This window comes from Ochotona curzoniae, unplaced genomic scaffold (assembly GCF_017591425.1).
Source record: "Ochotona curzoniae isolate NIBS_2020 unplaced genomic scaffold, NIBS_Ocur_1.0 contig_883, whole genome shotgun sequence".
Taxonomy (NCBI): domain Eukaryota; kingdom Metazoa; phylum Chordata; class Mammalia; order Lagomorpha; family Ochotonidae; genus Ochotona; species Ochotona curzoniae.
In genome coordinates, this window is record NW_024466599.1 from 48,613,896 (window position 1) to 48,630,739 (window position 16,844).

General features: G+C 44.0%; 1 protein-coding gene across 3 annotated transcripts in view; it reads right to left on the reverse strand.

The window, feature by feature from the left end:
• The window catches only part of EML6 (EMAP like 6), a 253,275-nt gene that overhangs the window by 47,319 nt on the left and 189,112 nt on the right, over nt 1-16,844 (reverse strand). For 2 of the 3 annotated variants that reach the window (XM_040993459.1, XM_040993460.1), the window contains exons 22-25: nt 14,014-14,172; nt 13,752-13,877; nt 7,827-7,915; nt 5,245-5,421 (exon numbers count right to left, since the gene is read on the reverse strand). In XM_040993459.1, coding sequence (XP_040849393.1) covers nt 5,245-5,421; nt 7,827-7,915; nt 13,752-13,877; nt 14,014-14,172 — 551 coding nt within the window. Of the gene's footprint in view, nt 1-5,244; nt 5,422-7,826; nt 7,916-13,751; nt 13,884-14,013; nt 14,173-16,844 lie in introns of all 3 variants that reach the window. The other variant, XM_040993458.1, reaches the window with a different exon arrangement.

Sequence of the window (16,844 nt, forward strand, 5' to 3'; positions counted from 1 at the left end):
ACACTGCATGCTCTCCTTCATATGTGCACATTTAGAAAAGCTGATTTGAACCTCGGATGGTATCTACCAGAGGCTGGGAAGAATGAGGGTGATTGGGCAACGGGTACCACCCAACACCGAAGGAGGAATTTACACTGTTCCCCAGCACAATGGGGTGACTACAGCTCACAACCACACAACAGATACTGCATGGGGAAATGCAGGCAAGAAGCTTACAGGCCCCAGAGAAAGAATGTGAAATATTAACCGCCTCATTTCTCAGTCTGCACTGTACCCCCATGACAATGTTCAAGCACTACATTTAAACATTTCAGACAGGCACCAACGTGGCCTGTCCGCCACCACCTTTTGAACCAGGGTGTCTGCCAGGGTGGCAGCAGGCTCATGGGTGCCTGAGGGTGTAGGATTGTGGGATGCCTGGGGAATGTTGCCAGTTGGGGTGAGTGGGGACCTGGGGGCTCCTGTCCAGGTAGGCAGGGCAGAGCCTGGGGATTTTCTGTATGTGTCATCACGGGTGTGGGAGGAGGAGGGGAAGGGAGGGTCCTAACTGGACCCTGGTAGGATTTCCTCTTGTTATCTTCCAACTCAGACAACTTTGCATTTTCCTTTCTGACTGATGTCTTTTACTTCCTTCTGCTGTCCACCTGCTCTGGCTAGAACTGCCATTGCTACACTGAACACAAGTGCTAAGAATGGCTATCCTTTGTTCTTGATCTCAGGAGAAAAAGCTTTTGGCTTTTAACTACTAAGTATGTAGGCTATGATCTTCATTATGTTGAGGCATATTTCTTCTTTATCATTTTTTAAGAAAATTTTTATTTTAATGTTTTTTTTTAATTTTTTTTTGAAAACCAGAGTTACAGACAGAGGGAGAGAATCATGTATGACCTAGTTCACTCCTCAAATGGCCACAGCACCACACAGCGCTGGTTTGAAGTCAGAAGCTTGTTCTGGGTCTCTCGCGTGGGTTCAGAGGTCCAAGCATTTGGACCATCCTCTGCCGCTTTCTCAGGAGTATTAGCAGGGAGTTGGACTGGACAGAGTAGCCAGGACTCGAACTAGTGTACATATGAGATGCTATCACTGTAGGCAAACATGGAACATGCTGTGCCACCATGCCATCCCAACTCTTCTCTACTTTGTTAAATTTTTAAAAAATCTCAAAAAGATGCTGGCTTTTGCTAAGTGCTTTTTGCACACCTATTAAGATGACTTTATGCTGTTCATTCTTCATTGTGTTAGCATGGCCTGCTATAGTTGATGATCTCCCTATGTCGAACCACATCTGCATCCTCAGTTAAATCCCACTTGACCATAATGTATGATACTTCTAATGTGCTCCTGAGTTTGGTTTGCTGGCATTTTGTTGAGAAATTCTACCCCGATGCTCCCTGGGGATATCAGCCTGTAATTTCTCGTACTAGCTGTGATATCAGGCTACTAAAATCACAAAATCAGTTTAAAATTGCTCCCTCCTCTTAATCTTTTTTTGGATCAGTTTCTGAAGGGTCACAATGAATTCTATACATGCTCAGAATTCATCCTGGGCTCCTCGTCTCTTGGAGGTTGTCAGGTTCCCTACTCACGTCAATGATGGTCCCTTCAGAGTTTCTGCTCCTTCCTTATTCACTTTTGGTGGGTTGTGTATTTCTAGGAATGTACCCTTTACATCTAGGTGATTTTTGGTATAAAATTATTCATAGTAACCTTTGATGACCTTTCCACTAGTATCAGCTGTAATGTCTCCTTTTTCATTTGTAATTTCATGAATCATTTTCTCTTTGTTAGTCCAGTTAAAGGTTTAATAATTTTATCTATTCAAAAAACTAATCCTTGGGCCCAGCAGCATGGCCTAGTGACTAAAGTCCTCGCCTTGAATGCGCCGGGATCCCATATGGGTGCCAGTTCTAATCCCAGCAGCTCCACTTCCCATCCAGCTCCCTGCTTGTGGCCTGGGAAAGCAGTCGAGGACGGCCCAAAGCTTTGGGATCCTGCACCCATGTGGGGGACCCGGAAGACACTCCTGGTTCCCGGCTTCCGTTGTGCTCACTTGGGGAATGAATCATCGGACGGAAGATCTTCCTCTCTGTCTCTCCTCCTCTCTGTATATCTGACTTTGTAATAAAAAATAGATAAATCTTAAAAAAAAAAACCCTAATCCTTAGTTTCACTGATTTTTTTCTAATGTCTTTATTGCTTCTATTTCACATCTTGCTGCTCTATTCTCCATTCCCTTCCTGATGCTTATTTTCTGTCCTTTTTTTTCCAGTTCCTTGAAGTATAAAATTAGGTTGTTCGAGTTCCTTTTTTTTTTTTTTTTTAAATTAATTTTATACCTTCCTTTGAATTACAGGTTTTAGGTAATGGATTTTTGGCAGCTCTCTGTCTCATTCTTTCATTACAGCTGGGTGCTTGACAATTTTCCTACAAACACTGGAAAAATCTTACATGGAAACTCAACAAAGCATGAAGCACAGGGCCGCTCTTATTGATGCAGCCTGACGCCTCAGAACGCCTCTACTCAGCCCTTGAAGGCTTCCAGCAGTGGCCCTCACGGACCATGCCTGGGACCCCATGAGTCTGAGGAACGCCACCATTGCCTTGACTGCTTCCCGTAAGTTTTGAAATTTTGCGTTGATGCCTTCATTTGTTTCAGGCTTTTTAAAATTTCTCCTTTGATTTCCTATCTAACCCATTGCTCATTTAGTAACATATTATTCAGTCTCCATGTATTTGCAAGTTTTCCCAAGATTTTTGGCTTCTTGGTCTTTCACCTCACTCCATGATGGTCTGAGAAGATGCATGGTATAATGTTGATTTTTAAAAATTTGGTGATACTTGATTTCTGGCCTATAATATGGTCAATTTTTTAGAGTTCCGTGCACTGAGCAAAAAAAAAAAGAAAAAAAAACTGTATTCTCTTCTTTGGAAGTAAAGGCTCAGTAGATATCAACTAAAAAAAAAAAAATTTGTTACAGGGCCCAGCGCTGTAGCCTAGCGGCTAAAGTCTTTGCCTTGAACGTGCCAGGATCCCATATGGGCGCTGGTTCTAATCCCAGCAGCCCCACTCCCCATCCAGCTCTGTACTTGTGGAAAAGCAGCTGAGGACGGCCCAAAGCTTTGGAACCCTGCACCCATGTGGGAGACCTGGAAGAGCTCCTGGCTCCTAGCTTCATACTGATACCACACTAGCTGTTGTGGTCACTTGCGGAGTGCATCACTGGGCAGAAGATCTTCCTCTCTCTCTCTCCTCTCTCTATATATCCAACTTCGCAATAAAAATAAAGAAATCTTTTAAAAAACCATTGTTACATATGTCCATCTATGCTAGGCTGGGTGGACAGACCACAAATTCTCAAGGCCAGTACAAACCTAACGCAGTAGCTAGATGCAACCACGTTGCGGAGGTTCCACCATCTCCGTATCTGCCTAAACCTCAGCCTACTAAACCCAAGTGCCTATTAACTTCCTGACTTGTTATTGATTTTTTTAAGAAAGCAGAAATAGCAAGCCACGTGGCTACTTACAACTGGATCCTAAGTAGTAAGCAAAAAAGAAGTGGCTGGTGACATGGAACAGGTCATCGGGTGCTTTGAAAGTTGGAATGGACAATGAAGAGAACGCTGGACAGAATCAGACGCATCTCTCAGAAAGGGCTACTCAAAACAGTATTCTGAGCTTAACAAAGGGAAAAAAAAGGAGGTATTCAGGAAACCAAAGTGGCTGTGGAGGGAAGGGCCCTGTTTATGTACACATGACAGGAGGAGGCGGGACTAAGGAGGTATAAGTCTTGCATGAACCTTCAAGTGTCATTTCAGGAATGCTGAAGTGAGAAGTCAAAACAACTGAAGAGGACTTTAACAATACACTTGGGAATGGAATACAGAAAAACTAAGAAAATTACTTAAAACACGTAACAGGAACAAGCAGCTGATTAACAACACTTAAGTCAAACAGAATAGTCTTCAGGTCAGAAATAGCAAAACAGAACTCATTACTTCAGTACGGGGACCTTCAAAGGTGACCAAAGAGGGGCGAGCCCTTAGCCTGGCAGTTAAGCCACCCATGCCTCAGATCAGAGCACCTGTGTTCAATGCCTGGCTCCAGCTGCCTGGCTCACACAGACCCCAGCGAGCAGCACTGAAGGCCCCAGTAATTGGGTTTCCAGTCTCCATGTGGCAGACCTGGACTGACTTAGCTTGGGCTGGTCCCGCTCAGCCCCAGCTGGTAGTAGCATCCGGGAAGTGAACCAGCAGTTAGGATTTCTGCCCGTTTCCTTGCCTCTCGAATAAATTTATGAGTTAAACAGAAAAAAAAAAAGATCCCCAAAAGTGTCAGAAATAGCTCAGCAGGTAGAGGTAGCCTTGAATGTAAAAAGGTTCTTGCATCCAACAAAGAAAGCAAGTCTATCATGACACATACTGGATTGGGAGCTGATGCAATCCCTGGAAAATTCCACGATTAAATATTACCCAGAAACTTGATAAGCATTTGGGAAAGGAAGTAGTGATTATCAGGGAGTGACAAAAGCTCATTGTGAGGTAACCTCACCTCTCCTACTCGCTTAGGGATGACGCAGACACAACCAACCCAGCTCTCAGAAGACATAGACAAAGTATCCATCTTGCCTTGTCAGTCTAGACTACAGGATTCTACAGTCAGATGTCCACCGCCGAGTAACAACTGTCACTAAAATGTGAGGATTAATGCATAGACTGTCAGACTGAGTGAGGTGCCTGGTGTTGGTGTTCGCTTGTTCTAGTTTTATTACCTTTTTCCTCCCACAGTTTACAAGTCATGCCTGTCAGAGCAGAGGATGCCAGTGTGCTCAGAGGGACCCAACTGCAGCAGGAACGAATGGGAGAGTAAGCCAGCAACATGAAACACCTTGGCAGTAGTGGGGAGCTCTGCACTGAGCTCACAGAGAGGCAACCACGTCCGTTCAGGATGCAGGATAACCTGACTGTTTCTGAGAATGACTCCACTGTGCCACGGGGCCACCTGAAGGCTTGATTTCACTGTTGTCTGATTTCACCCAGTGTTGCCACTAAAGCCAGTCTTGGTCAGGTCACACCTGAGGTATCCAGTTGAAAAAGGAATGTCGGGAGGTTTTAAATAACACACACTCTACTGTGAATAACACGATTGATTGCTGAAGTCCTCAAAGTCTAAAAATCCTCTTAGATACAACAGATTTGAGGTACTGACAAGACCAAGCAAGAATGTACAATCATCCAACTGTACCTTGACAGGATATGAGAAAAGCTTGACAAAACCAAAATCATCTCCAGTGGCTAGGAGCGAACGGTCTCTGGTAAGACTGGCAGCGTTGACATCGGTCACGTCGCTGTGTGCTGCCCAGATGCCCTCACAGGTGGGCCCCAGGACACAGGTCCAAGTATCCCACTCAATCTTCTCAATCTGAAAAGGGAGGAAAGAAAACGTCATGATTTGCACAACCTAGTTTTTCTGTTTAAAAGCAACAGTTGCAGCTGAGTAGCTGCATGCCAGGCCTTGGCCATCACCAGGCATTTATGCGGTGAGCTGAGGTGTGCACATTCTAGGTTGCAGATCTAATACGGTATCATCACTGTTGATCAAACCAGTGCTTCAGTCAAATGTTCCTTTTTTCCCCTAAGTGAAATGAACATTTTGACTTGTGGAAATCCATCAGTACCAGTTTGTTCGGTTCCTGACTAGATGTTTACCATCGGCTAAGCCACTAGCGGGTTCCGGGTTTCTCTACCGCAATGTGGGCACCTTCAGCTGCAAGCGTCTTCCTCGTGGAGGAAGCTCGGCTGCATTCCCAGCCCGACCCACCGATGCCACTGGCACACTGCTGTCTAGATGCTGCTGACCACACAGTTCCTTTCTGCTGAGAAACGCTAAGATAAATGGATTGATGGAATGTTCATTTAGCAAACCCCAGTCAGCTTCCTTGGAGAAAAAAGCAATAAGATTCTGCAGCAAGTTTAATATCTTTTATGCTCTAGGCATCATCTTACAAATTTGAAGAGCTTTCCAAATTGTACTGCCGTAAAGATATATTTTATACTTTCAAATGGTGAAACTCACGGCCAAGACTGTAGCTGGTATGGATTAGAATCTGATCAACACTGAGGCCTTTCTTTCCTTTTTATTAAAAAACAAAACAAAGCAAAATAATAGCAGTGTTATACAGTAGCCTTTCCTGGGGGATTTAAAAAAATTTCATTTGCTTTTATTTGAGGCCCACTAGTGTCTCTTCAGTTAGTGTTGGGAAACTCTGTTTCTAAACAGCATAAAAACCACTTTAAAAATCATAACCATAACTGAAGCCTCACCTCCCCCGTCCACAGGCTCTCTGCATGTGGAAGCTGTTTGGCACAGTGTTACTGTACCTTGCTGACTCCTTGGAAATTAAAGAATAAAGAGGCATAAAAATAACCTGAATTCCATTTTCTATAAACTTACTAAAGAACCCTTGGTACAACATGATAATCTAGTGCCACTTTTAAAAAATGACTTTTAAAAATTTATTTCAAAAAGGAAAGAGAGAGAAATACAGATATGTTCCATCTGATGGTTTACTCCCCAAACAGCCTCAAACAACTGGAGCTGGGCCATGCCAAAGCCAGCAATCCAGAACTCTGTCTCCCATGTGGGTGGCAAGGGCCCAAGGCCTTAGACCATACTCTGCTGCTTCCCCAGATACATTGGTGGGGAATTGGATCAGAAGTGGAGCAACTGAGAACTCTGTGTCTCCCACGTGGGTGGTAAGGGCCCAAGGTCTTAGACCATACTCTGCTGCTTCCCCAGGTACATTGGTGGGGAATTAGATCAGAAGTGGAACAACTGGGATTCTAACCAGCAAATCAGTGCTCCAGTATCTGATGTTGCAGATGATGGCTTAACCTGCTTGTGGCATGACTACAACCCCAACTTTCACGTCTAAACTACTGCTCACATATCTCCTTCACGAACACCGACAACCCTATCGATGCTCGTGCAACCAATGTCTACTGCAAGGAGACTAGTGGCAAAGACTGGCAACCAAATGCCAGGAGAGGCACAATATCAGTGAGCCATGTCCATTTCCTCCAAGGATGAGTATTTCACTTTATTTAATCAAAAGCTATTCAGTGGATACACCAGGGAGGTTCCTCCAGGGACCAAGAGGACTGCCTCTTGGCTTCACCATGCTAAGACCTTCAGATCCTAAAGTCCAGGTCCTGACTAGATGTTTACCTAAAAAGCATTCAGAAAGCAGGTTCTTTTTCAGCAAGGCAGTAGTTTATAAATCCAAATAAATTTATCCAGTTTTGTTACAACAATTCCAATATTATGTGTGCAGCCAAGGACACAAGGAAATGATAAAGATGGCAAAGTTTCACACATTGGTATGGGCGAGCCTCACAGAGTTCCTGTTTTTGCAAACAATTTTATGTTGTTATTGAGGATAATATTACTGATTGTTACGAACAGACATTGCAAATGCTTCCAAAATATATGTGCATAGAAAGTTTTGTACGAAAAGACATGTCAAATGAAGAAACACACAGCATCTGAACTGTCAGTTTTTTCACTGTCTTTAGGGGATTTCACTGTCTTTCAGAGGATTAAACAGAACTCAGCCAACTGTGCATGGCTAGGTCAGGGGTACAAGAGCAAGCCTGAGCCTTACCCTCAGCCAGGAACCCTGGACATGGTATCAGATACAGGGAATGGTCACATGGAGAGTACTCGACGTGTAGCTGACATTAGCAGTTAAGGCTTGAGTGAATTATTCCCATGCACATATTACATTTTCACATTGTATTTTTAAAAGCTTTGAGCACAACTGTTACCTCCGAAGGCCTGATTATATGCCGCTTGCCTCTTGGAGCTTCAAAAAAGAGTTGTTCTTTGGCTCCTGAATTCACTTGCAATAATTTCCCTGTCAAGATAGGATGAGGGAGAGAGAATTAAATTCTGGACTTGTTATTTCATTACCACAACATAACTATGGCAGTCACGACTCTGATTCACTTTAATCAGTATAAGTTAAATAAATATGTATTGAATTATACAAAAGTTTGTGGGAATGCAAATTCAAGGAATGGTATGCACTGCAAAGCTCTGTTTTCCAAAATATACACCTCATAAAATTCGAACTTCAACATCCTTAAAATAATTGAAATAAGCATGCTATGTTTGACTCAGTGAAAATGAAAAATAGCAACTTTTTGAAAGCCTGGAAAAAATACATGTTTTGCTTTTTCCCTCTGTTTCCTCCCAGCATAGAGATGCAGTAAAAGCAAGCTGCACGGTAAGAATTGTGAGTTTAAAAATGAGAGTATCACTTTGGTCTGAATTCTAAGCACAGTTTTACACAGAAAAGGCACACAAAACAACCTATAAATGCTCATTTGCACCTACACCCCCAACTTAAGAGTCTGAAAAAAATCAAGACTCTGTATAAATAAAAAGTTGAGCCAAAAGTAGTCTTTTGGTCTGATGTAAGATAGTCATCTTGGATTCATTCTCCTTGATGATGAAAAGAACTGGATTTCCTAATTCTCCTACAACGGCCAATAGATCTTTACAGTTTAAAATTTAAGCGATTCACAATATACATAGTTTATATGTCAACATTTTTTTTAAATTACGGAAAGTTTGTAAAACCAGTGAAAGAACGAAGAACCCCTGGGTGCCCAGTGGCCAGCTTTAGCAGTCACAAACACAGGGCCAGGTCTGCTTCATGGAGCTGTACTGACATCCCCACCCCGGGTACTCTGCTCACACCTCAGATGTCACACATATCTGCAAAGAATTCAGAGTGTGTACATGCTATGTTTTCACACTCTCCACTCCTTTCATTGTTCAGATATGCAGTGAATAAATTAGTAAATTCATAACAAATTATAATTATATAAGTGAATTATATAAATTACTGAATGCATAGTGAGTATATAAAAATATTAAAAATATATTTAATAATCTTGAAATTACCTTCTTGGAAAAACACCAGCCAAATAACTTTGTGGTTTGAGTTGGATCATTCAATAATTCAGTGAGCACTGTATAGGCCCTGCGGCTTCATTACCCATAAGCAGCTGTAGGCCTATACTCTGAAGCAACTAGAAATACAGTTATTTCATTTCCTTTTTCAAGATTTACTACTTCCTTGAAAGGCAGAATAAGTGTGGGGGGAGGGGGGAGAGAAAGGGAGATAGAGATCTTGCATCTACTGATTCACTCCCAAATTGCTGCACTGGCTGGAGCTGGCCCAGACCAAAGGCAAGCGCTTCGAACTTCATCTGGCTCTCCCGTGTGGGAAGCTGGACCAGAAGCAGGGGAGCCATGACTCACACCAGTACTCTGTATGGGATGCCCGGGATGCAAACGGCTGCACAACAAAGTCGGCCCCTGGTTCTCTCATTTCTGAATTAACAGCCATAATCATGTCCAATCTGGGCAGTTCTAATATGGCGATAGGGGAGTTTTGTCACTGTTGAGGAATAAGTGAATCTAAATACGTCCTCAGACTGGGCAAATTTTCCTGACTTTATGGTTGAATGCTCACAAATTTAAAAAAAGAGAGTTCAATTACCTTTACCTATTTAGCTTAAGACAGTGAGGAATTAATACTGTCAGTAAACACACATCTCTGTAAAGTAATTATACTTCCAGGATTCTCAACAAATCATGAGGGGAAAGGATTAAAAGATTAAGTGAAAATATTTTTCAATATGGCTATTTTAGATTATTTCTGGTCTTGAGATACTATAAAACTCAGGATTGTAATTCTTAGGTAAGCCACCACATGAGAGGCTGACATCCCATACGGGCACTGTTCATGTCCCAACTACTTTGCTTCTGATACAGCTTCTTGCTAATGAGCCTGGGAAACGCAGAGGAAAATGTAATCCACATGGGAGACCCAGACAGGGTTCCAGGCTTCTAGTCTTGGTCCAGCAATTACAGCCATCTGGGGAGTGAATCAGCAGATGGAATAATTCTCTCTCTATAACTATGCCTTTAAATAAGCAGATAAGTAAATTTAAATATCTTTAAAGTAACTTTCAAAAGCACAGTGGAAAAATTTCTGTCACTATTTCCCCTTGATGGTTATTTTCTCTCCATGTATACATATCTTGCTACTGAAATGCAGATAAAGCCATGGAAATAACTTGAGCATGAGGCCCTGAAGCCAAGAGCAGCAGTCTGAATAATCCACATGTAACTGTCCCTGAAAAATGGAATCCCCATCCCCCAGCAGCCCCACATTTCTACCATTAGCTATGTGTGACCACAGCAGGTGGGAGAATTGAAGGAGGCACAGCCAGCCACAGCTGGCTGTGGACAGAGTGATGCACACATAGGGTCCTGCCTGGACCCTCTTTGTGAGTCACAGTAACTCCCAGATCACACTCAATGCACCAGATACTAGGCCATTTACTGTGAAAATGGAAATGGAAGGTCCTAACATGGCTCAAGCTGCTCCCTGGTCTAGGATCACCAAGACTGGATATTTCTAGAAATGAACTTGCAGCATCTAGAAATTATTATTATATTATATTTTGTGTTTCTTTCTCAAGCATTCTGCACCAGAGCCTTTGTGACTGGGGTGGTTCATGGGGCCTGCAGAAGCCAAATGTGCTTTTCTGTTCTTCCTGGCACTGCATTGCCATGGGCACACGAGGTGCAGCTGCGCAGTGCCTGCCTCTGACAACCAGCTGGCTCCAGCAAACAAGCTCAGAGGCCCCAAGGAGATTGTTGCTTTGCAACTCTGCCCTCTGCCCTTGCCAGGTCACAGGCCCCTGTGTGAAAGCAGCATGGCTGCTCCGAGGCAGCCTGGCACCTTCTGGAGACATGAGGCATCAGGTGCGCAGGGTGACAACTGGCTTGCGTTACATTGGCTAGATCAGGGGCATGTTTATTTTCTACCTTCAGATCAGGAACATGTCTCTTTCCTCAGCCCGTGTATTCCAGCTGCCTCTCCAACCATGGACACCGTGTGCTATGCTCCTGCCTGTGATGGACAAGCAGCCAGGGGGTTCATCAAAACCCCCTCTCCACCTCTTCCTTACTCTGAGGGCCCTTTCCATTGCTGTGAGCTCTGCAAGACCTGCCCTGGGTAAAACTGCAGGGACGGTGGCGTTTGTCTCTCGCCCTGTGGAGTGACAGCACCACACTGGGAGTCCATTAGACATTTACCCAGACCTGCGTGTACAATCCAAGACAAGATCCTGGGCTTCCCAACTGGGATTGATTCCACCTTACATCTTGAGCATCAGATGAGACAAAGTAACAGGAACAACCACAAACCCCAAGGAACCCTGAATTCAAATCCAGACCGTAACCAGGTGTTGCCTCATACTCGTTTGTGCGGACATCAACAAAATGGAAAAAGAAAATAGCCAGTGTCACCAAGGAGCTGGAGAAATCAGAACCCTCATGCTACTGCTAGTGAGAATGTAGAATGGGGCAACTGCTATGGGAAATGGTACAACAGTCCTAAAACAATAAAAAAGGGAATCACCACACAATTCAGCAGTTTTCTGAGTCCCCAGGAACTAAAATTAGGGTCTTGATGAGTTATTCATATACCCAAGTTCCTAGTACCACTATTCAAACGGTACGCGGGGTGGATGCACTGTGAGTGTTCGACAGCTGAACAGACGAGCAAAACATAATATACACGTACAGAATATTATTCAGTCTTAAAATGGGAGGAAATTCTTAGACATGCTACCATATGAATGCACTTTAGGGTTAAGAGAAATAAACCAGTCACAAGGAAAGCATATACTATAGGAAGATATTGCTGTCCAGTATACCCAGAATAAATTCAGAGACAAACCACGGAGGCTTACAAGCCCTGAGGGGATGGGGAGTTATCAAAAACTAGGTACAAGTTTTCAATTTCACAAAATGAAAAGAATTCTGGAGATGGATGATACATGTAAAACAATGCAAATGTGCATAATGCTGTGGTCCTGCACACCTACAAATATAAGTAAATCAAAATTTACTTATATTCTCCGTTCTTCTTGGTCCTTTACTCCCTAAAATGTTAGGGAGCAACTTCCCAATAGCCATAGCATTGAGATTTCACACTCTGTGTCAAGTACTACATGTATATGATTGGTTCCACATCAAAACTTCTCATATCTTACTCCACTCATTAAGAGAATACACTGGGGGAACTGGTTGTGTGTGTATTTTTAGACAAACTAGAGTACCAAACAAGGAGTATGAGAAGCAGCTGTTCCCTTCTACACACCCCCTGCCCACCCACTCACTGTGGCCTCCCCTTTCCTAGGTCTGCTCAGGAGGCCATATGTGACATGGATCACAAATGTGAACCTAAACTGCCATGACCCTGACATGCAAACCAGAGGGATTTCATCTGGTTTTCTTTCACCCTTGTTGGGACTTGGACTTCTTAAATTGCAGACTTCTGCTCTGACCATTTACTGTGGGCACAAAACCTCTGCAGGTTGGAAAGCTCAAATAGGGTCCAAATTCCGAGCCAGCAGGTAGAGCTACAACTGAAAGCCCGCCTGGCAGGAGAATGGCAGAATCAAACCGTGACCACTGCTTCCAGAAATCCTCTGGTGTCTGCGAAGTAGCTTCTCACTGGCTGGGACCCTCACCTCCTTTCTCTGGTTGCTCTCCCAGCTCGAGGCTCCCATTCCATCCTTGGGACAAAAGGCAATCCCACAATGCAGATCTAAACCTTAGGGTTCCCCAGGGCCTTATGGGTAACTTCCCAGCACACCCTGTCCCAGCTGCCCCTGGGCTAAGCAGCGTCACCCACTGCTGCCCCATCACCCCATGTCTCCCATCCTCCATGGCTTCACACACTGTGCTCCTTCATCCTGGGAAGCTCTTCCTCCACCCTGCTGTCTGGCGAATGCCCATCCATCTCTCTAGGAGACTTCTGCAGGGGTTCCTCCCTTGGAGCCTTGGTGCTTCACTACCACTGTGGCTGTCCTGCCCATTCACAGACACTGGCTGCAACTCCTTTCATGGTCCTAGTCTCCAGGACAGGATTTCAAAAATAACCTACCCCACACATAGCCATCCCCCCACACTGCCCAGGTAGTTAACGCTGACCTGGCCCAGCTTCAGCCCTGGCTCACCTCTTGCCTGCTAACTCACCACTGCTCCCATGACTCACCCAGCTCTGCTCTTGTCCTATGTAAGTGCAAGCTCAGTTCCCTCACTCAACTGTAAACCTCACAGACACAGGAACCACATCTAACTCCTTGACCCACATGTTTTAAGCTTACAATTGCATGTGGTGGAGACTAGGTGTGTTAAATGAACAGACAAATCCTTAGAGTGCTTCTGGTATGACTTGGAGGCAGTGAAGCAGAGAAATCAGCAAGCTGCCCAGATTGTCCTGCTTGCACCAGGGGATGCAAATGGGCTGGGACATCTTGAGCAGTTCTTCAGCGGGTGGAGCTTTGGTTGGAAAAGGCAAAGCAGTCATGAACAGACCCGGGACCAGGACACGCATGGCCAGCCCAAAGTGAGGCAAACAGAAAGCACTGACTTCACACTCAGTGGCTTGAGTTAACAGGAGTGTAACAATGATGTTAAAGATAGAAGTGCACAGTTAGTAGCAGTGGCCTGTTTGTTGTAAAATTACTATTTATAGTATTGTGGGTTCCCCTGCCATTTTCTCCCACAATTCAACTGTCGCATTCCATGGACACAATATGTGAACACTGATCATTCTGCAAACAGGAACTGTGCTTTCCAGGACACAGACACCTTACCTCTAGAGTCCCAGTCAATATGTGTAATGTAGCTGGAAGCACCTTTACAGATGCCAACCCTTTTGCTTGTGAGGACGTTGTAGATATCCACGAAGTTATCATGCGAGGCTACAGCAAGGTATTTTCCTGTGTCTACAAAAGAAAATGTGCAGTTAACACCAGGCCACTTTACACAGACATTGACTCCAGAAACTTAATGTTTTCAAATGGGGAAGAGAAAACAATAAAAATGATTCCATTCTTAATAAATTTTGCTGTCTGCCTTTACCTTTGGAAAACTTGATATCAGAGATCATTTCTTTTCTGTGGTGGAAGGAGACCATGTCTTCAACAGTGTCTGCATTCACCACCAGGAAACTTCCATCATTTAAGCCAACTGCTAAGGCTTTCCCATCAGGGGAGAAGGCACAGCATCTGCCACCTAGAAAGGAGCACACAGAGGCCACTGCTATTATCCAGCACTTTACTACTGAACAAGCCAAATACAGAGATGGAAAAATTTGCATAGGTGCATTATGGGTGGCCATGGTTCTAGGTTGTTTTTTTTTTTTTTTTTAAGACATTCAAAAAGCAGAGTTACAGAGAAAGGAGGAGAAAGACACATATCTTTCATTAACTGATTCAGTCTTCAAATGGCCAGCATGACTGGGGCTCAACCAGGTTAGAGCCAGGAACCTGGAATTCAGCCCCATCTCTCAGGTGGGCAGCACAGACTCAAGTACTCATGATCTTCTGCTGCTTTCCCAGGCATATCAACAAGAAGCTTGGTTGGAAGTGGAGCAGCTGGGACTTGAATCAGTACTCAAATGGGATGCCAGCAATGCAGGTGGCAGCTAAACCTGCAGTACCACAGCCTTGGCCCCATAACTAGGTCTTTATAACACTATACACATGAGAACTAAAACTTTGAAATCTAAACCATCTCTTCTCCCCAAATTTTATCAGTGTACTCATTTATTTCTCAGTAATCCAATAACTGGGGTTTCAAAAGATAAGTGAGGTGAATGGTGAATGGGAGAGAAGTATAGGAAATTAATATACCCAGTATCCTCACTTTCAAGAAAGGAGGCAAGGAACTTTTAGGGCAATGGTTAAGAAACTGTTGACACCAGCATTCCCTATAGGCACCAGTTTATGTCCCTGCTGATAATCCTCTACTGATTCAGGTCCATGCTAATGCTCCTGGAAAGGCAACCAAGGACGGCCCAAGTGTTTGGCCACCTGCCATCCCCTGGGAATCCTGAATTAGACTTCTGATTTCAATCTGGTCCATCCCTGACTGCTGCAGCCATTTAGGGAGTGAACTGGCAGGGGCATCTCTCTCTCTCTCTCTCTCTTTGTAATCTTGTTTTTCAATCTTAAAAAATAATATGCCACTTAGGACATCCACAGGAGGGCCCACTACTCAGTGTACCTGGGTACAAGTGCCAGCTCTGCAACTCCTGATCCCAGATTCCTGTTGATGCACATCCTGAGATGTAGAAGGTGATGGATCAAAGGTTTAGGTCTCTACTATCCACATGGGAGAGCTAGGTTGTGTTCCCAGTCTTTGACCTGGCACAACCGCGGCTATTGTGGGCATGGGAGAGGGATTCAGAAGATGACAGACCTCCCTTCCTTTCAAAGAAACCAACTGGAAATTTTTAAGAAAAGAAACAATATTTGAGAATGCAATATCTGCCTTAACACTTCTAAAAACTGGGGTTTGTATGATGGCTTAGTGGCTAAAGCCCTCGCTTGGCATGCATGAGGATCCCATATGGGTGCTGGTTTGTGTCCCAGTTGCTCCACATCTCTTTCAACTCCCTGTTTATGGCCTGAGAAAGCAGTAAAGAATGGTCCAAAGCCTTGGGATTCTGCCACCATGTGGGAGACACAGAAGAAGCTCCTGGCTTCAGATTGGCTCAGCTCTGGCCATTGTGGTCATTTGGGGAGTGAACCAAAAGATGGAAAATCTTTCTATCTCTCCTCTCTGTAAATTCACTTTGCGATAAAAATAAATCTTAAACACAAACTTAAAGAAACGACTTTTGAGTATCATGTTTTATGTGCAAACTTGTTTTACAGAACCCCACAGTTCTACATTTAGTTAGCTCAATTTTCTAATCGATGGATCACAACACTCAATTCTAGTGGTTAAAGTCTGTTCCTGCCCCATCTGTCTTGGGGAGAAGGACAACATTCCTCCAAGAGTCTGCTATGAAGCTAAAAGGTTGTAGGATGTTGGTATCACCCAAGTAGTGCTTTCTCCACTGTGTAGAATTCCAGGAGGGCATTTTAAATAAGGAATATGGTCTTCAAGGGATATGCTTAATATAAAGTCTGTTAAGAATAGACTACTGGGCCTGGCGCGGTGGCACAAGTGGTTAAGGTCCTCACCTTGCACGCCCGGGATCCCATATGGGCACTGGTTCTAGTCCCAGCAGCCCCGCTTCCCATACAGCTCCCTGCCTGTGGCCCGGGAAAGCAGTCAAGGACGGCCCAAAGCTTTGGGACCCTGCACCCGAGTGGGAGACCCGGAAGAGGCTCCTGGCTTCGGATCGGCATAGCATTGGCCGTTGCGGTCACTTGGGGAGTGAATCATCGGACGGAAGATCTTCCTCTCTGTCTCTCCTCTCTGTATATCCGCCTTTCCAATAAAAATAAAATCTTCAAAAAAAAAAAGAATAGACTACTTACCATCTACTACTGCCTTCTTTAATTGCTTGAGATTGCATTCATGCGTTTTATGCTTTACCCGGTTGGAGTGTATGACTCAACAGTAATTAATGTGGTCGCAGAGCTGTATAAGCATCACCACAATGAATTTTAGTAAGTCAGTATCATAGCCACTATCTTTCTGTCAGGACTCTGGAAAGCAAGTCTTCAGCAGTGGGCTGCCCATGCAGTTCTATGCTAAAGCATTTCCAACAAAGCTTCCACAAAACTCCTCTGTCACTATACACTGAACTGACTCATCTCATTTTATCATTCATTTACTTAATATTTGTTCCCAACTCTAAGTTAGATGTGTTAATACTCCAAGAATAGAAAAATGATCTCACAAGCAGCGTGATTCCTACCAGGTTAAGCAAAAGTTATGTACAAACATGG